General features: G+C 38.4%; 1 protein-coding gene across 3 annotated transcripts in view; it reads right to left on the reverse strand.

Annotated features, from left to right (window-relative positions):
- Positions 1–21942, reverse strand: part of Grid2 (glutamate ionotropic receptor delta type subunit 2) — a 1008435-nt gene that overhangs the window by 190883 nt on the left and 795610 nt on the right. For all 3 annotated transcript variants that reach the window (XM_048333648.1, XM_048333649.1, XM_048333647.1), the window contains one exon: positions 6689–6884. In XM_048333648.1, coding sequence (XP_048189605.1) covers positions 6689–6884 — 196 coding nt within the window. The remainder of the gene's footprint in view (positions 1–6688; positions 6885–21942) is intronic.

Raw genomic sequence — 21942 nt, forward strand, 5'->3', positions numbered from 1 at the left:
TTAAATATATGGAAGCAAACTGATGTCCCAAATGGTCATATCTTCATTCCAATCCAAAAATTTGCCGTTTTTTTTCCCAAGTATCTTTGGTAATTCTTTGTATACTTCTTGCTCACTGACTTGGGATGATATGATTAATGTCCATTTAGGAAATCCATATGATACATGCTCAGTAGGTATCTTTGTTCCACAGAAAAGGTTCTTCTTCTCCCAGCATCATTTTTGTGGTACCTTATTATTCCACTAAAATTCCTTTCAACTTCTTGTCTATACAGTGGATCTGTTCACCCCGTGCCATTGTCCCCTGCTTGTCCCCTACCTCCCAGCTAATTACTGCCTCTTATTCATTTCATTAAATCTGCCTGACTTTAAGTTTAACACCACTTCCTCTAGGAAGCCCTCACTAACCTGAAAAGTCTCCTGTCTGAGCTGACGGAGTTCTGCTTTCTCCATGTTCTAGTATCTTCTACAGCTCTCTGTGGGTGGCTATTAGAATGCATTTATTTGGCAGCCACTGGCTTATTGCTTGTGGATGAAAGGAATGAGAGAACAGATGACTTAGGACTGAATATTGCTAATTAAAAGAGGAATTACGGAAGAAATAGCTTTCATCATGTCTTAAAAAGCACCCATTTTGCCACTATGAAATAAAAGCAATTTTAAAACTCTATGTTCTTCTAATAGCAGTAATGATAGTGCCACCTTTGCATTTATGAAACACTCATTATTTTCATCAGCACCAACTCTGATATAGAGAATCATATGGGCAGGCACACACACATGCGTACATGTACATATATATATCTATTGTAGGTCTAACATACTGCATATGACACAGTCACACTCAAAGTGCTTATGACCTTATGACCACCTAAATACGTCATGATTCTACATTTCCCCTTTCCTTTTTGAGGCACTATCAAACCAAGCTGGATTTTGATTTCATACATTCGCGAGGATTACTATCAATGAAAAAAATGTATTAATTGAAATAAGCAGATTCGAGGGAGATCTCAAGTAGTGTAATTCCTTAGAAAGGCAAAAATCAAAGTTCAGCAAAATAAAACACCTGGAAGCAGGTGCTCAAAAAGGGTAGGGGTAGACAAATGAAGAGGAGAAGAGGGGGGAAATGTAGGCAAGAATCCAATGTGTATCTTACAAAAATTAAGAAGACTGAGGGAAAGGTGGGTAGTGGAAGGACAAATGAGAATGTTGAAAGGGATGACATTGATCATGATATTCTATTCATAAACTGCTCTGTTAAATGGCAAATCCTTTGTGCAACTACTTAAAGGTAATAATGCAAAATAACAAGCATTTTATACAACAAACCGATCAAACTCCCGGGCATCAAAAATGCATGAGCAGGTCAGCTAGAAGCAGTTTTGTATCTTTTCTACTCAGCAGTTGCTGGAGTCCTTCTCTTTCATTGTGTCATTACTGACATAGATCTAACAACTCTGATTGCTGGAAAGAAGCAGAAAAATGCACTCGTGGGACCTGAGCTCCCAGCTGCAGGGGGAATTGCCAGCATGAATCATATACTGTTTGCTGGGATCATTTGGCAAAGGGCAAATCCAGTAAACACCCTTCCACCCCCAGGCCTAGTGGTATGACAACTTAGGTTTGGCATGTGAATAGCCCAGGGCAACTTAACATTTTATTTTGTTTTCCTCAAGCAATGTGTCCTTTCATTATTCATTTCCATAAAGGCCTAACCCAGATTCTAAAGTCATGAACCCAGATTATTAGTACCAAGTTGCTCATGGAAGTTCAAGTTCCCCCTTAACATCTTTCTGAGGCAGATTCATTAACTATCATTCACTTTGGCATCTTTATGCCAGATGATGCTACAGAGCTCTAAGAGGAAGGGAAACGGAACAAACAGATGAGAGGACCCAGCCAGCCTGGCTCATGGGTTTGAGGTACGTAAGATCAGGATCCATTAGATACAGAGCATGTTACAATCAACATGCATACATACACCAGCCCCAGCGCTTTGCTTATCTATCTTTTCCCATGTGCCTACCGCATCCTCAGGTGTAGCTTTGGTCATGTCTAGCTATAGGGATAAAGCCTCACTGGGACCTGGGAAGCAACATACTCAAGACTGGCAGCTGCAGGTAAGACTGTGAGCCAGACTTCGGTCCTGCCCTTGTATAGGATGAGGGGTGCCACACACCTCAGTGTTTTCTGTGTGATGTGTGACCTCTCCTGCCACCCATACTCACATTCAGCACATTCTGCCTGGGGCTGACAGCCGAGATGGGTCCTATTTTCCAATAATGACCATCATGCAAAGTCCAAGGTTTCAGCACCTTCCTTAGATCTTATCCATGCAGATTCACACTCCCTTGATTTTGCCCAATTGGTCCCCTTCTTGCCAACTCTCCAGATTCTCCCGCTATTTCCATGTAACTCTTACCATCGGCAGGGCCCCTAGAGGCAGTGGAATCAGCTCTATTTTTTTTAAGGAAAAAAACTTTTGAGGGTGAGAGGGGAATAACTAAGATCACTCCACACAAAGCTGAGGTCTGCAGTCTACAGTCTTATCACCATACCTTCGATTTGTTTCTGTTTTTAAAATTCCTTACCTTCTGTTGCTAATTACAATCTGCTATTCCTCCAGGGATATGTTTTCCAGATCAAGCAGTGGCTGTTTCTCTTTGCTATAACATTCGTAGCTCTTGGGCTGGCTCAGGAATGCCTTATTTTCCTTGCTCGCTTCTGTCTGCTCATCCTCCAGCTTTGAGGCTCAGCACTGTCAATAGTGCTTGCTCCTCATCAGTATCATTTTCCCAACACTGCCCGATTTTATCTGCTGGCTTGCTCTCCCTTGCAAATATTGCTTTTCTGTTGATTCTTGGTGATTTGATTATTTAGAGACATCCTTTTCTAGGACTTAATTTCTCTTTTCTGTCTCTTCTCCAAAAGAGCTTGTCTTTCTTCTACTTCAGTCACTGCCTGTGTTAGGTCATTTTCAATAATGGCACGCCCTTCCACACCTTAGTACTCATAGTGGAGCAACACCAAGTTTCACTCAGCTTTCTGCTTTGGGTCAGTCTTCTTCACTTCTTCCAACCCTGGCTTTTCACTGTTCTCACCAAGCTGTTAGAAACTTTTTAGAAGATCCTGTCACCGTTCTGCTCAAATCCCTCCACTGGCTTCCAATCTCAAAGTACAGCCAAAGTCATTAAAGTAATGGCTTACACGGGATTAAGTTTGTCGTTCTCAACCTTTATTGTGAATCTGAATCACTTGAAGGGATTTGAGAAATTCAAATGCCTTCATTTCCCAATTAAGATACAATCTGAACTGTAGTGAGGCTCAAATACCAGCAGTTTTCACAGTTTCCATCTTGCTCACTCTTTGATCTTTTCCTCATTCCCTTACCTCTCTCTAGCTCTGTCTCTCTCTCTTGTCTCCAAATTTTTATTTCTACTTAACTACATCTCACTACTGAATGTATAATTCAGATCCTTTACCTTGTATATTACCTGTCACCTTGTGAAAAGGTAAATTTCCTGAAGGTATTTATTTAAATTTCTGTGTTGGGGTTCACTCCAATCACTAAGGCCTGATACATACCAAGTGCTCACTAAACAATTATTGTGTGCCTGAAAAAAAATTCAGTTGCAATTTTAAATCATTCTCTCTTTACTTATGCAAAAATCCCAGGCAGAGCAAGACAGAAACAAATTTGTTCTAGCTTAATTAGGATAGTTCAGGATGGGTGAATGTCTCATAAGAATAGTAAATCAGAACTCTAGACTTCATGCTCATTTGCATAGATTTTTTTTTTTTTGGAGGTACCAGCAGACCAAAGATGCTAGAAGGGATCAGGAACTACCTTGAAATAAGAGAAACTTAATGAGACTAGCAGCTCAATTAAGAACAAGCTCAGCCTGAGACATTAATGAGATCTGTTTAAGGTTATAGATTGTGAGGATTGTTTTTCACAGTGATGGGAGGCCATGACTATATGTATGACGGATTCCTGGCACAGATAGCACAGGAGGTTAGCCTTTAGTGCAATGTTGACCTAGAAGACTGCTGGCGTCCTCTCTGACTGCATGAATTAGAAATCAATGACAGAAAATAGAAGGCAGCCTTGAGATGTGCGAAACTAGTTATTGAAAGAAGGATCCACAGTTTATGCATTCTGTGTTACAGCTCTTAGTCCCGAGCCTCCTGTGAACTTTGGCACGTGAAGAGGTGTTTTTTTTTTTCTTGTTCTTTTTTAAAATAGAAACTTATCAAAACTTGGCCAACTGACTCAAAATAACTATGACCTGTCCAATGATTTTCAATTATCTCTGAAACAAACAAATACTACATACAAAGAAACACATACTACATACAAATTTCGACATTTTCTGTTGTGAATTCATAAGGCATTCTTCATTATCCCTGTAGCCAATCAGAAAACAGAATATAGAACAATAAGTATTTGATGACTAGATTTGCAAAAGCTTATTAGTCTCCTTTATCAACAGACTATTGGGATAGAAAATGTTTTTGACTTCTTTTACTACATTCTCTTTTTTATTGTGTCACCATTTTAAGTTATCACTAAAAATACTTAATTATTAAGCAGTGTGGTGATTTTGTTGTTGTTATTGTTGCTTTTTGTTGCCAGTACTAGGGTTTGCACTCAGAGGCTTGTGGTTTTTTCTCAAAGAAAATCTTTGTTGAATGAATATATCAATAAAGGAGTGAATAGGTATGTTTGTTTTGGGAAATATTTCATTGAGAATGCGTTCAGTGAGAGAATGAAATTCTTTTGGAATGAGACTATATTGGAAGAAACGGTCTGTTATGGGTTTAGATCCTAAAACAGAAGTGTACACTATGTATCTAGTGAGAGTAATACTCAAGGAAAAAAGTTCTCAGTGTGTGCGCATGCATGCTCACACGTGTGAGGGCCTTAATGTATATGAAGCATATACTATTCCACTGAGTTTGACACCTCTGGAGCCAGAACATGTCACTTTAAGCACAGACTATATAAAGTAGAAAACCTTCCCAAACCACTTAATGTACTGGCTCTGAAGGCCACATTAATCCACATTCTATGAGGAACCTAGCTAGGATAGTCACCCTTTTTCCCCTCCCCAATATAGCTGCTCATCCAGCCCCGCCCCCCAACACACCCTTCCATCCCCTCTCCATGCCTCTAGTGGGGGACACCTTTCCAGGAATAGAGCTTCCAGGTCCTCTTGGGAGACACAAGAACCAGTCCTATTACATCCCATCCATTTCTGGGAAAAATGGAATTTGTACAATAAGGATAAAGGCATTAGAAGCCATTGCTAACACCTCAAGGTTATTTACTGCTCTATTTCATGGCCTCTGCTACCTTCTTCAGAACAGTCACTTTCTTAAGGGCACTGTGAGAAGGCAGAGAGAACGCGATGGCAGGCAGCATCCGTTCTCAAAATAATGATGCCAGTGTGGTGACGGCATGGGTGACCCAGACTGTCCTGCAGGCCAGGTACAGAGCAGTGGCAGATAAAGCACCCACAGGAACAGGCTGACGATATTGCTGGGATCGTGGTGGAGGAATTCTAATACTATGAACCTGAAGCATTTGTATTCCGAACAGGATACTCAGATGGAGGTTGGAAATCATGCTGTGAAAGGTCCTAGCGGAAAAAGCGACATGGCTCTATGACTCCTGTATTAACATTCTTCTTTAGGTATTTAAAGCACTCTTTCTTTCTTTGGACATTCTGCAATATGAGGTCAGGGCCTTGCATGTGCTCAGTTGGTGCTCTGCCACCTGAACTATGCCTATATACCTGTTTGTTTGGTTTTTTTGTTGTTGTTATTTTGGACATGGAGTCTAGTCAAGTTTTCTGTCTACACAGGCCTTGAACTCTAACCCTCCAGATCTCTCCTTTTAAGTAGCTACAATTATAGGTAAGAGCCATACGGTGGCCAGGTTCATAATTATTCAATTCATTGTGAACACTGATTTTTATCAAGCTACCCAATGGAGGTGACTTTAAGCAAAACAAACTAAAACCAAAACCAAAACAGTGTTCTCATAGAGGTTGACAGAGCCTCCATTGCTTCTGTATAGATATAAATAACTTACAGTTCAGCAAGAAAAATAAAAACAACTTTAAGTTCTCTAGTAGAGGGAAATAGTCACTCTAAGCCTTTTTCTGTGTGGTTACTTCGAAATGATGGCTGTAGGATAGTAAGATGTAGATAAAGATTTTCACATTTGGAAATAGTAACAGACATTTGCTGGAACCTTATTTGCTGACAAGATTAACTTATATTTCCAAATAGCTTCACATAATCACAAGTAAAGATAAAGTTTTAAGCTAGAAACAAATGCAGAAAATACCCTGAATCATTTAAAAGAATTAGATAACTTGAATAATATTTGGAGTGGGATTTGTAAAAAAAAAACACAAAACTATTTTTAGTTTTCATATTTATAAATCCTTAATCCTCTCTGGAACAAAACCTCAGTATGGATAAATTATAGTTTTGGGATTCCAAAGACTTTAAAATCCCTTTAATACAATCCCAAGTTGCCTCGAAGCCTTCTTCAAATCTATAGAAGGTATGATTTAACTAAAGACTCCATGCCAGTGATAGAGAAAACTGTTGCCCAATTGCAACATAAATGGAGACCCAGTAAAGGCTATGATTGGAAAACCACAAGCAATACCTTTTGAACACCTGCTTGGGACTCCAGGACGTTGTTCTCTGATCCATTGCTTCTGTTGATCATGCGCCACATTTGGGAATACATGCTGTCTCTCTCGAAAGGATTCAGCCCCTTCACGCGGACATGCTCATACACGGCAGAGTCCAGCACAGTGCCATAAGGAATGTCCGTCTGCTTGGACAGATCCTGCAGAGACCTTGTTTGTTGGGAGAAAAGAGAGACACAGGAAAGAGTACTGAATATGTGCAAGTGGAAATAAAGTTCAAGGAAAAAAATAGTAACGTCTACAGATCTAGAGAGTGAATCTCTTCCTTGTGTACTTGCTTATTTAGTTAATCTTTGTTTTTCCTTCTTGCTATAATGTTGTGATACATGAAACCTGCTATTAATATGTATGTGGACAATAACAAAAAGTCAAAATCATGGTCAGAGAAAAAAATGGACATGCGGTGCTTTGCAGATGTTTCCTTGTGAACTTTTGTGGGGGGAAGGAGTCTAGAAATATCATTAAGAGAATGACTAAACTGCTATGCATTAATTTTTAGTTGTTTATTTTAATTTCAGTACATTATAAACACTAGATTTATACTCATTTAGGTGTCAAAGCTTTCATACAAATTTCTTCTTGTGGGTCATGGGGCTTGAACTCAGGACATGGGTGCTGTCCCTGAGCTCTTGCGCTCAAGGCTAGCATTTTACTTTGGAGCCAAAGCTCCACTTCTGGTTTTCTGGTGGTTAACTGGAGATAAAAGTTTCATGCACTTTCTTTTCTGGGCTGGCTTTGAATTGTGATTCTTGGATCTCAGTATCCCAAGTAGCTAGGATTACAGGCATGAGCCACCAGTGCCTAGGGCTTCACAATTAAAAAAAAAATAGTAATTACACATTGACAATAAAGAAATAAATAAATTTAAAAAGAAAAATTAGTAATTGTATCTTGTACACAACATGCCTTGAAATCATGTGCATGCTCAAAAATTAGTACTGTGTTCATGGAAGTCTTTATTGAGTGTCTACTACATACATAGCAAGCAACATATATTTTCCTTGAAGCAATGTCTTGCAGTCAGAACTATTTCATCCATGTTCTAGATGAGGAAACTATCCTTGATCAGGCAGCATAGCATGGTCAATGTAGGATAGATTAGGATACAAATGCAGGCTTCTCTTCCTTACAGCCCATGGTGAGTAAGATGCCGAGTCCTATTTCCTTTGCTACAGTTGATCTATGGGGTGTGTGTGTGTGTGTGTGTGTGTGTGTGTGTGTGTGTGTGTGTGTGTGTGTGTGGTGGGGGGAGGGGGGAGGAGAAATAGGAGAGAGAAAATGAGGGAGAGAAGAGATAGAAAAGGAGATGGACAGAGGGAAAGTACTGACAGAAGGATAGGGAGAGAAAGAGACTGATTCTGATTGGTTCCTTATATTTAAAAAGGATACATTTCATACTTTGGGGAGCTGAATAGATTTGTCATTGCCTCTGTTTGGGGATAATGCGCCAGGAGTTTTCAAGCCAATATTTGAGTTAGAAGTGCCATCTATTTGTCCTAGGCTACCTATAGCTAGGCAGTTTCTTTTGCTAACCATCAATGTAGAGATTGGTAGTTGAGTTTCAGAGTCAGTCTATAATTTCTAACTTGTAGAAACAGTTACCACAATCTGGAAAGTCACTGAAATTGTATGGCTGCCCAGTACAGATGACGGGCACTTCAGAACTAATATGTATCTTTAGTATAATGTTAAAAATAAAATACTGCCATGTATGAAGCTCACAAACTTCTGGGACTGGGGGAAGATGCTTTGAAGCACTATAACATCCAATGAAAGATAATAAATTCCTGAGACACTCAACCCTGGACCATAAATCTCATATAATATATATACCTCTGATCTTTTGGTTTGTTTCTAGATGGAATTAGTCAGTGATCTCGTGTAAGTCTCTCAACTCAATATTATGAATATTCTTGCAGTTCTTCAGTCTCCCGAAGGTACAAAATTATGTTGCAAACAATAAATTAGGGGCTCTGTTAGAAGAGGGTTTGTGCCAATTTCTAATGGCAACTTTCAGTAAAATTTAATGTGCTTGCATGGTTGATGTGTTTCATTTACTCTGTGAAAATGGATGATAATTTCTTTTGGCTCTATGTATCTGCTATGTAAAGGATACATTTCAAAAGTATTGTTTGATAAGAAGAATCTTCTGGAATATTCTAATGACTGGGGATCCAATTTTACAACTAGTAAAAATTAAGCTGAAGTGTTCGTGTAAATAAACATTGGGGAGAGAAAGGACAGAAAGTGAGCTATGTGTAACTGGGGCACAATTTAATGGATGGGACAGGAAATTTATTCCTAGAACACCATGTAATTATTTTGGTGATAGTATCGCAATAATAATCTTATTGCAAGAGGGTAATCTATTAGTTTTCAGTAGGGGGAATAATTGTTTTAAAAAATACCCATGGAAGACATTCCCAAGTGATAACAGAGAAGGAAGAAATAAACATATCTCTACAGGCTAAACAGAAAGCCACACCCATTTCATTTCTACACATCCAAGAAGAGGTACTTATATACAGAGCCTGAAGGTCAATGAACGGAGAAGATCCACCAGAAAACCTATCAAGATATGACTGTTCATTCTTTTCTTGGTAGATCTAGGGGAAAAAAATCTTGGTTATAACTAACAGAAAGCTTCAATTTAGTGGTGGTGAGATCATACTTCGGTTGGCTAAAACTGTTTTGAAGACAATAAATTTTTAAAGAAATATCTTAATACATTCCCTATCTGGAGTTCCTGGTGTCAGGAAATAAGGCAGTTTATTTTCAACATGCTTCAAGTTTAGACTAGCAGAGCATTTTGTAATTTAAAACAAAGGCATGTTCCCTCTAGTAGTTTCTAATATCAAGTTCAGCTTATAAATTTGCCTTGAGACATGCCTGCAATAAAAATTACAGCTTGTCTGATTCAGTGTCCTTCTATTACAGCACACCAAGATAGCACTAAGGGTGACAGAAATGAAATAACTAAAGCAAAATGAATGAATCGAAATAGCTTACTACAGAAAGAGAAGGCTGGTTTAAGAGTCAATTGTGCTAATAAGATTTTAGAGCAGGTTCTGAATGCAGAAAGTGTTATGGCTTAAGTTATGCACCCCTAAAAGAAATCTAATAGATTATTGTACAAGCTCTTAACAATCCTCAAAACCTTGCATCTGAAGGCCAAATGGCTGAGTGGGTTCTATTTAGATAGGCCCCATTGTTGCACTAAAATACTATTAAAATAAAAATGATTCTAGAATCATCCATAAGCAAATGTCATATAATTTATCATGCCTATTCACATTTCTTATTATAATAATAGGCAATGTTTTCCTACAGAAGGATTGAGGAAATCTTGATTACCTCAGTGTAGTTATCTGTGAAGAAATGCAGACTAATAGACTATTTTCTTTTCATCACACAGCCCAAAGAAACTGACAGAACTTAGTGAATGCTCACTCTGTGCCTACTGACCCTGAGCCCTCCTCTCTGAATCTCCCAATGAATCACTCATTCATGAAGAGTAAAAACGATACTTTCTAGGTACACATTATGAATTATACAAGAAATCAAATGCCTCCAGGTATGGGTACATACATCTATAATCATAGCTATTCAGGAGACTGAGATCTGAGGATCGTGGTTCAAAGCTAACCTGGGCAAGAATGTTTGTAAGACTTTTGTCTCCAGTTAGCCAACAAAAGGCTAGAAGTAGGGCTGCAGCTCAAGTAGTAAAACCCTAGCCTTTAGTGGAAAATCCAAGCAAGAGTGCAAGACCCCGGAATCAAGCCCCAGTATCTTTGACGCCTCCCCAAAAGAAAGGAAGAGAGAAAGAGAGAGAGAGAGAAAAAGAAAACTAAGCAAATGGTGTGTCAAACTACTCACTATCTGAGATTCTTTCTAAACCTTTCCCAGATGGGTGGGTGTCTTGCTAAGCTAGAAGCAACCTCATATACTAAACAAGACTGAAAGAGTACTGTTTAGTTGTTTACATGAATATTACAGACACCAAAGAAATGCAAACTTAGGTCAGTCTATGAAAATAAACTCTGGGCATTTGAATGAATCTAGGAAAATTTCTTTCATAAGGAGGATGAACAAGAAAAAATCCTGAAAATGTTGAAAATTTATTTTGATCTATGTGATAGTCTGATATCAAAGGAAGCTGATAGTGATCATTGAAACCGTGGGTTGACCAGATTTAACAGCAAGCCAGACCTGGTGTCTGGGAGCTGTGTGGGGCTTGGTGCTTCTGGCTTGTCAATCTGAGTTTCTTCACTATAAAGCGGTGAGGGTAGCAGGATCCGCTTTCATTATAACAGAACCTATTGCAATGACTACTGTTTTTAATATGCAGATTATATTGATCATGAGATTCTCCACTCATTAAAGAAAGTCCCATTACATTTGGTTTAAAAACTGGCTGAGGAAAGATGACCCTTTATAAACATTGCGAAAGAAGAGATTCACACATTGTACTAGAGTTAAGGAACGTCTGATTTCCCCTTTTCCTGTGGCAGCATTGGGATGGGAACTCAGGGCCTTGTACTTGTTAGAAAGATGCCTTACTGCTTGAAGCATGCCTCCAACCCTTTTCACTTACATTATTTTTAAAACAAGGTTCTGGACTCTTGCAGAGAGCAGCCTGAACAGTAATTCCTCTATGTATGTTTTCTACATAGGTGGGATGATCGGCGTGTATCATCAGGAATGGATGAATGAGGGTTGAATGAATGGGGTCTTAGGAATTCTTTTCCCTTGCTGTCCTCAAACTATGGCCCTTCCAATCTCAGCATTCCTGAGTAGCTAGGATTACAGACATGAACCACTGACATTCTGTATTATGTATGAGTCTATGGTACTAAATAGTCATATTTTCTTTTAAAGCAAACTCTTTGTATGGTTGATTATTAATAAAATTATATTACAAAGAATGTGCTATTAAAATATTTAGCTTACCATTTCTAAAACTGTCAACTACTTAATTTATTAAAAATCCAATGCCTTGGCAGTGAACATTCTTATTTCTACCTATTTTCCTTTTGAAACTCCTTTGTACAACTACTTAAAGATAATGAAAGAAAGAGTAAATGTTCATGTTACTTATATAAACCTTTCAAATAACTTCTATTAACTTCTCTACTTCATCTTCCCCTCTACTTCTTCTTCCTCTTTTTGCAAAAAACATGAGCTTGCCTTTGTGGAATACTCTGTAACAGCCAGTTTGCACTGCCAGCCCTGGCTCTGGGGAATTTTAAGTTTAATCCCACTTCTGTGGAATGGAATAAATCCACTCAAGTTTGTACATCATAAGGATTTCTCTTTGGGGCAGGGAAGAAATGGAATGTTGTTGATGGGATTGGCACTGGGTGCTTCTAGCATAGAGACTGAAGATGGAACAAAACCACACACAGGGACAAAGCATCATCTAATTCAGATCAGGCCTTCCCACCCCTTCTTACCCCCACCTGGCTTCTGTAGACTCTGTTTGAGCATCTGCCAAAGGCCAGAGAGCGTTGCAGCCCCAAGGACTCATTAGCAGCCCTGTAATGAAGTTCCTGACAATGCCTGCTGCCCACCACGGTGGGGGGAGGGGGTCAGCTGAGAGCTTTGAGGCTGAGTTCAGAAAAAGACATTCTGTCCCAACACAAACAAAACATAACAATTAACACCAAGAGTGAGAATGTCTCATTCCAACTCAAAACACAAATGTAAATGTTAGGCAACAGGACTGGGTAGGCTTGCGGAAGCGGTGCCAAAATGGACATTGTGTGTAGAAGCCCAGGGTTTCTAAATCATGGCCTTAAAGATTTAACATGAGCTTTAATCCTTGAACAAATCGCTTACATTTCCCTACATTACAATTCATTTCCCCATTAAATAGGGAAATACTTTCATATTAAATTATCTAGAAGTGTGAATTAGGTTGGTGTATGGAGGAGACCTTGCCTATTGCTTGGTTCTCTATAAGTATTCAAGTATTAGTAATTATAATTTTTCAACTTCACTACCACTATTATGGTTACTACTTTGTCTCTCTCTTACTGGTGCTAGAACTCTCATCTCCATGCTTTCCTATGAGGTTCAGTTCTCAGGTAGCCACTTTTTCTTACCTTTGACCCTTTCTGCTAACTTCCTCCTTTATTTAATCTGTCATCATATTCTGGATTTAAAAAAAAAATCTCATGACATTTGTAATTTGGCCAGTAGCCTTGTGTCCTAGTCACCAATAGCCTTATCATTAAAAAATAATTATCTTTAAGCAGTTGTACAACAGAGTTGTCATTAAACAAAAGTTTATGAATACACTGTATCTTGATCAATAGCGGCCTCCTATTCTTTTTACCCTGGGCAACCATTTCCATGTCTTCTCCCTAGTTTTTCCCTAACCTACTGCCAAGCTATCCTCAGTGTCACAGTGGAAATGCTCATTGCATGGCCCTTATGAAAGCATAGGAAACATACAATTTAGGACAATTTCCGCACCAAGATCTGTTTAAATGTTTCCTATGTAGTCTAGTACCCTTAGAAAATCATTCAAAATCTTTTAATTCAACCTTTTAATTTCCATGATTAGATATAACACCTGTCTCATTCAAAATCAAAGTAGAGACCACAGTAGAGTTCAAAAGCATGATTCTTCTTGTTCTTCTAAGACATTGTTGTCTCCTGGGAGGTGTTTTCTCCACAGAAGTTGCCTCCTTATCTACTTTGTAGAATCTACTGTTTCTTCTCTGCTCTAGTAACATTGGCCTAGATTCACATTTGAGTGTTGTGTTATGCAATGTTACTTCTTTATCTAACTTGTTAGATTACTATACACATTGGAAGTTCTTAGGATTGTTTTTCCCACTCATCTTTGAGACCCAAAACCAGCAGTGGGTCTAGAAAAATAAACAGCAGTGAATGGAGCTTGTTTATTTTGCCTAGTCTTGACTAAAAAACAAAATAAAACATCCAACACAACACAAAACAAAAACTTTCATTTTGGAAAGTACACATTCCCATGAAACTAGAATTGCATAAATATCCAATGGTTAATGTATATTACCATCGGGTAATTTATCATGGCCTGAAGTATCTGTAGTTAAATTTGTTTTGTTTTGTTTTTTCAAGAGATCTTTGGGAATTTCTCCTGCAACCAAATTAATCAGCTGAGGAAGCATTATTAGACCTCCAGTGAGTTGCTTGCCAAAGCATTTTGTCATGTATGTAAAATAAATAAATTCAGAAGCCAGGCAAATAAAAAAAAAGAAAAATCCAAGAAAATGGGACTGAACACACGCATTTGGAAAATGTAAAGTTCTTATCCATGATTCTGGCAGTCACAGGACGTGGAACATAAAACATAATGCGTATTTCTAAAAGTTTACAGTGCCTAGAGAGAGAAACGTTTCATCTTGTGAGTGATTTTTCTGTCTAAAATGTTAGAAATAAGAAATATAAGATCACTTAACTAATCATGTTAACTGTAATGATTAAAATAGATATAAAATGTTTACAATTCCCCAGTGAAAGAAGTGATAAATAAGAAGAGCAAGGAGAAAATATTCACTCTTTGTAATATTCACTCTTTGTGAATTTCCCACAGAAACTCACAGAGGGCTCCTTGAGGTCAGAAGGAGAATTTGGCTTGCAGGCAGTTTTTCTTATGAGTCCAGGGAGCTATTTTTAGTGTCTGAAGGGTGATAAATGGAGAGACGGTTGAGTTAAAGGTAGAATGGCAGATGTTTCTTTAGCCAAAGAATATTAGGTTTCTTATTTTGACAATATTAAGGTCAAAGTCCCTCCAGGGCAAGAATATTCTCAGAGAATATTCCATTTTTAGCCAGGTGATTCAGGAGGAACCCATGATAAGAACCAAGGTATTGGGTTTTCATTCCTCTCTAGGTGCTGAGATCCCTTCTCAGCATAGAAGCATTTAGTTGAAGCGAGAAGTTGAAATGATACCAGATAGGAAAGTGGGTAGAGACTCTTTTTGTCAGTGTATAATTTCTCCAGCCAGGCCTTCTGGATATAGAAGAAGCTTTCTACAATGTGTCCTGAGGATCAAAAGGGGCTGGAGATGTGGGAGAGACAGCCAATGCACCATTCTATGAGGATCACTAGTCTATGTGGTGCAGCCTTTCCAGTTCCTCTGTTCCACTCTTCTCTCCACCCACATCCTGAATCCATCACCTGGCCTTGAACCCCCTCCCTTGTGTAGGACAGCAGAGCACACCAGATGAAAGACAGCTCCTAGTCCTGGTGTGCTGAGCTTCTTTAGAATGCTTGTTTGATCTGTATTTCTAAGAACTGCTTAAACAGCAGTCCGTTTCCAGTGTGTCTGCTGTAGAAAGAGTGTGTCAAATGCATGTGGAGGACACTCTTCCTGCTGGAAGAATTACTAGGTTGAGTACTCTCCCAGAAGACCGATAGACAGATGTCACTGAACTTCTCCTGGTGGATTCGGGGCTGTTTCCAGCCCTCTCTCAGAGACAGCATAGTCAGGGCCTGAGTCCTTATACTCTATGTGCTTAACGTAGAATGGGCAGAGATAAACAGCCTGTGGAGAAAGATGGACATCCTCCTGCCATGGGAAAGATTCACTTTTCCCAGACAAACTTAAAAGTTGGTTCATGCTAGTGGATGAGGTAGGTCATTTTAGAAAACCCAAAGGAAGACAGAAATGCTCTGTACTTCTTATTGATGTAAAGCATAAGCAATAATAGGGTTGCTAAGCTCTTTCCAAAGTGATAATGTGATACAACACAAGAGAACAATCTGAATATAAATACATCTATATGTATATCATCAAAAACATTATATATTATATTTACATAATATGTGATACATGATAGTAAATTATATATCATACATATTAATAAAAACTCCATTGTAAAATGATCCAAGAATCCATGAATTCAATTATCCTTCACTTTTGGTATGTATGGTACAAAGTATGCATAGTCTCTTTGTTCTGTATCATGAAAAATGATACAGTGTTTATTTGTTCCCAACACGTTAGGGATAAGCATGCACTTATTGTAAATTTATATGGCTAGCATTTCTTTCTGTTATCATTGTCTTCTAGCTGACTATAACATTGATGTTAAAGTGACATCTTCAAATAATCCAATAGGCTTTAGAGGTGGAGTAGTGGATTTTTATATTCCTACATTCTCGAAGATACGTGAAGTACTTCATTAATTCTTTCACTGAGAATGAACAAACTGCTAAACAGTGTTAAGAAAGAATTCTAGTACAATCATGCCATCAGAAAGAGTAACTATACAGAGTAACCAGACGCTGGCATAATTCAGTTAGGTATCTTGAAGTTCATAAGCCAGTCCTCAAACTGCCTTCCTGAGGTCTCTAGTGACTGAGGAAACTCTACCCCAGGAAGTTCTTCCTCATGCCTAACCTCAACCCTCCTATTTCAGAGAAGCCTCTCATTTTGTCCTCAGAAAGTGGGCCATGGCTGGGCACATTCTTTATGTAATACAACCTTCTTTTTTCATTTCATCCTTTAACTTTGTGTAGGATTAAACATTAAAAATCCACTCAGATCTTACCCACAGGATCTATTACTTATTATTTCCATATATTACCGAAGCCATAATTAGTATAAGGCTTGCACAAGTTATATTTCCTAACTCTTTTTGAATGGACATGATCTATTTCTTCATTTAGGCCATTCTTCTTATGGAAGAATGTGCATGCTGCTCATATAATGTAAACTCAGATTTGAGGATTTGTTTGTTATTCTTATGGGCAAATATTAGGATTTACTTCTTAAACATATGATTAAGTAAAATACATTACTTAAGTGAGATTGAAAGTTTAAAAAGCTGGCTATGGTAATCTTTGAGGGTCTTGAACAATAGGGTGTGGTAGTTCACACCTGTAATCTCAGCTATTCACGAGGCAGAGGTAGGGAGTTTAAATGGTGGTTTAAAGCCAATCTAGGCACAAAATTAGCAGGAACGGCATCAACAATCAATCATCAAGGAGAGCATAGTTTGAATTCTTGTAATTTCAGCCATTTAAGTGGCACAGGTAGGAGGATTATAGACTGAGCTTGGTTCTAGGCAAAAAGTATCAAACCATGGTGGAAAAAAAACAACCTAAAAAACAGAAAAGGGCTGGGGACATGGCTTAAGTAAAAGAATGCCTGATAACAAGTAAAAGATCCTGACTCCAGATTTTGGTAACACACAGACACACACAGAAACACACACACACACACTTTTGAACAATATTTACGGAGCTACACATGACTCTAGTGATTTTTATAAATAAACAGCAGTGTTACATGTCAAGTTTGAAATTATCAGATAAACTGTTCATTCTGAAATTGTCTTTAATCTCTGAATTTTAACTAATGCCCATGTGTGTGCGTGTGCCTTGGACTAAATTGTCAGATATTTGTCCTTAAACTTCATCTTATTTCTCATCACCTTCTTAATTTGTCAAGGTCCTTATGCATTCTTTCAGTGTGGTTCTAGGCAATAATCACTCCTGCTCAATAGACTAATCTGCATATTTAATAAGCCTACTCCCTATTCCATATTTCAAATCAACACTGAAAAATGTTCATTAGCATCAAGACCCATGCTGACTGATGGAGAAAAACTTTATTCAATATACCCTTTGAGGCTGACATTGAACCATTGATCGCGGCTGTGCGGCCGGCCCACTAACAAGCTGCGATGTGATAATACATCCTAATGCTACAGAAAAGCATGGCCCAAATAAAATAACATGTGGATTCAAATGAGGAATCAATAGTAATTTGCAATTTTTTTTCTCTAGAAGGTCTTTTGAAGAGCTCAAAGCATTACAAACATTATCAGAATTTTTCATGCAGTGAAAAATGCATAGGGAGAAAGAAGACACAAGATACACAAGAAATACCAGCAAGCTAATTTAAGAGCCTATTTAACAATCCAATGAAACGTCACTGTTACAGTAAGGTAGAAAGTAAGGCAGAGCTAGTGAATCTAGTAATGGATCAGAAGAAAAGCAGAAGTGTTGGTGTTTTATAACATAACATAGAACAGCAGATGAAGTTTCTCATAATAACTTAAAATTTTCCTTCTTCCCATAGTACAGGTAGGTAGATTTCCTAAAATCATCCCATTTTTGTTTGTTTGTTTGTTTTAGAGAATGATTCATAGAAATGAATCTCAATTCACAAGTAAGTGATGTTTTCTTTTGGAGAGATTTCAATGCAAATTGGTATGAAATGCCCATCCTGACACAGGAAAGGTTTATTAAAAGCTACTCTGAAGCTGGGCGCTGGTGGCTCATACCTGTAATCCTAGCTACTTAAGAAGGTGAGACATGAGGATTTCAGTTTAAAGCCAACCCCAGGCAGGAAAGTTTGTGAGACTCTTATCTCTACTAAATTACAAAACAAAGCTGAAAGTGGAGCTGTGGCTCAAGTGGTCGAGCACTAGCCTTGAGCGTAAAACCTCAGGGGCCACACCCAGGCCCTGAGTTCAAGCTCTGGGAACAGCCAAATACAAAAGCTATTTTGAGTTTAGAAATGCTCAAACTCTTCTGCAGATGGGTCTCCCCACCCCTAAATCAACAGCTAGTCTTAAAAAATCAGCAGCTGTTTCCCTATAAACACGATCTTTATGACAAAAAAGATCAAAAGCTAGCCAGCTAGCCAGCTACAGATCCTCATCTTTCACCCAAACCCTCCTCCTAGCCCTAACCCATCCTTTGACATTATCTTTTTCAACCTTTTAACATTAGGTCTTGGGAAGGCAGTTAACTAGTGGTGTCTATGTAGGTTGGAATGGATGCGAAAGCCATTAAAATAAATTGACTATATTTAGATGTCAGGCTCTCTGGACACACTAAGAGGGTCAGAGAGTAATGAGGTGAAGCAGGTACCTAGGGCACGGTGGAGGTCAGCCCTCCAAAACTGCTGGCAGGATGGAGAAGGTGGGAAAGGAAAGAGGAACTGGCAAAACAAAAAAACAAAAAATAAATAAAGATTTCTGTCCTTCAGTCTCGGATTTATTATTATTAAGATATCTATCTGGGTTTGCTCTGATGAGCTAGTCCAGATCTGCTTTGATATGGCACCTGATTTGTGTACTGAGTACTTTGGGTGGGAGGGGGGGGACAGATGTGCAAAATCTAGTGATAGATAAAATTTGTGCATTCAGTAGACTTCAGATTAGGACAGAAAAGAAGCAAAAAGAAAAAAAATAGACAACAATTTGCTTTCTTGAGTATTTAATAGGTCAGAGGGAGGAAGTAAAGGAGAGAGAAAGAGGGACGGAGAGAGGATTGATTTGTTGAGAAGGCTTCAGGAAGAAGGCAATCATCACCTTGGGGGATGCAGGAGCTTTATGAGGTTGGCAGAGTTTTTTGTCTTGGTGAACTGCTTGTAAACAGAAACTCTGCCAATGCTAATACAGCCCTGTTCCTGGGAGCCACAAATAAAGTACGAGACAACTTTTAATTAAATGTTCAGTGAAGGGTGGCTTTGAATGATCAACATACTTCTTCGAGGTTTTCCTTTTTGTCTTTGTTTCGGTTTTCTGTTTGGAAGATAAAGATCCTGACTATGACATGTAGATGGCTATTAGGAGCCTAATGCATCAGTCAGAGCAATGTTGTAGTGTAGGCTAAGCAAGCCAGGCCAACACTAAGGGACACAGGGACAAGGCCTTCCTCAGTCTTCCGTATCCGTGAGTTCCGGACCCAAGCCTACACAGTTCTGCACTGAAATGGAACATAAAAGCAGCATGACTGAGGCCTACCTCACTTCAACTATCTTGACTTTTGCTGATCCCAATAAAGTCTGCACTTCCCTACTGAGAGCTCTGAAATAGGATTACACGCACAAGAGTGTGCAAGGTGGTGTGACCTAAGGGAGAGATGACACCATGTTGGCTTTACTTGTTTATATGGAATGGTAGCCCAAAGAAATCATTTTCACATGTCTGTGTTTTGGGTTTTTTTTTTGTTGTTGTTTTTTAATGTCAGTTCTGAGTCTTGAACATAGGTCCTCAGACTCATGCTTGAGTTTTTGCTCTAGGTAAATGATCTATCTCCTTTGAATCACAACTGTGATTTTGGTGATTATCTGGAGCTAAGAGTCTCACAGACATTCCACTGTGTGTGTGTGTGTGTGTGTGTGTGTGTGTGTGTGCATTCATGTGTGTATAATTCATCGAGTTCCATATTCTTAAGTTAGACTAAAGAAATCATTTCTCCTTTATTCAATGAATGAATATTACTTGTAATAATTTATGCATTAGGTCCTTAATAACATACTACACCAGGCTTGAAGTTGGCACAAAGGTGTTTAAAACAGTCTTTCAGAACATTTAACTCAATTGGGAAAGTACAGGAAGGACAGTGACACACCCACACAAGGGCAGATAGAGGTGAAGGAGATGCAAAGTGGTTCAAACATAAGCAACATCAAATGGAATCATGCATGGAGGGAAGAGTTAGAAGAGAACACAAGTTTAGCAAAGAGATATCCTGACGCAGGGTTACTGCAGGCCACTGTGGGTAGCAGTGTGATGTTAGTACTTGTCAGTCCACAACTAAGGTGAGACTGTTTGCTTATTCTACAGGAGCAAATGGACACCATAAGAAAATGGAAGCTAGTACTACCTAGGATGTGTTCAGGACCCGAGCTTTGCACCCTACCCACTGTTTCTAGTATTATTACAGCATCGTGTCCTCTTTGTATTGATGGAAGCGTTCCATATTTTGGTTGTACTGGTGTTTGTAGCTTCATCTGCACAGACCCAAATGGCATAGAACAACATGCCCGTCTTGGAGCAATGTGAAGTCCTGCTTTTGATACATACCACATTAACTGAAGATGTAACCAATGAAGCTGAATGTAGTGGCACACCCCTTTATTCTCAATGCCAGTGAGGCAGAGGCAGAAGGGCTGAGGGTTCTACAAAGATCTAGAGACATTTTCTCAAAAATGAAAAGGAACAAAAGAACAAAAGAAACCTAACAAGAAAGAAAAACACAGAAGAGCCGCAACAAATCCCCCACGATGTAACAGTCGAAGAGAACTGCATGTCAACAACATCATACTTTTGTGTTTTTACAACTTTTTTTACAACAATATCTTTTACAACCTCTTGGGAAAGATTATTTCAAAATGAAATATTAAGAGAGTGCTTGCTTAAATGTGAACAGAACTTTCTGAAATGTAACAGTCCATACATTATTAATGATTTGTCTTTCAACATTTTAATGTACTTTCTTATTTTCTAAAGTTAGCCATGTATGGCATTTACATTTCAGTTGAATTAAAGTAAGTTTAATTTCTTTGTTGATGGCTCAAGGCTAAAACTAAGCAGAAATATGGGGCCCACAAATAGAAGAACTTAAGAATACAACATTGGTGCAAAATTGCATCTGAAAAGCAGCATAATAAGAGTGGTTTTCCTCATATTAGTAACTAACTCTTTTCTTTTTTAGTTGTGTAGGTAGGAGGCAGTAAAACCACATCTGCTTTGAAAATCTCTTCTTCAAAAAATAAACAGACGTGAAGTACCTGCATTCACTATAAAAGTAGAGGCATAGTTAAACGCCAAATAAATTCCATTACTAGGTTTTCATTTGCTATTACATTTTTTCCTTCTCTCTATTCTCCTCTCCACAAATAAAAACTCTTCCGAAAAGTGATCTCACCCTCTTTTATCCATAAGAACCACTCCAAAGTCCTAGTAAGTTTATGTTCAGGATTCAGTTTTACCTCCCTTTTTTTTTATTCCAGAGACCATTCCAGTTGTCCCCAACTCTTTTTGTCCTCTGGTTTTACAACCAAACTTGATGACTTGCTTTACATTACTCAGCCTAGATAGCCCATCATTACAATGTAGCACTGAGAAAAAACAATTGTTCAATATTCCTATCCCTTTACAAATGTAGACAGAAGTGGATGCAAAAATCCTATTATTGGTAGCCTAGGGAAATAGGATTTCTTCTTGTATTTATAGAGTCTGGGGTATTTTCTTGAAAAGTTGTTTCATTTAGTTCATTTCAGTGGCGACATTAGCTCAGTATTTGTTCAGTTCAGATTCAAGCATGTCAGAGAATGAATGCATTAAACTTAACAACTATGGCAGGATGTTGGGATATCTTTGAATAGACTCCAGCTTAGTTATGGCTTCCAAGAGTGAAAATATTCACAGCTAAATTTTTATGTGAAATTAGCTAAGGTTTGAAAATTACG

Source organism: Perognathus longimembris, chromosome 24 (assembly GCF_023159225.1).
Source record: "Perognathus longimembris pacificus isolate PPM17 chromosome 24, ASM2315922v1, whole genome shotgun sequence".
NCBI lineage: Eukaryota > Metazoa > Chordata > Mammalia > Rodentia > Heteromyidae > Perognathus > Perognathus longimembris.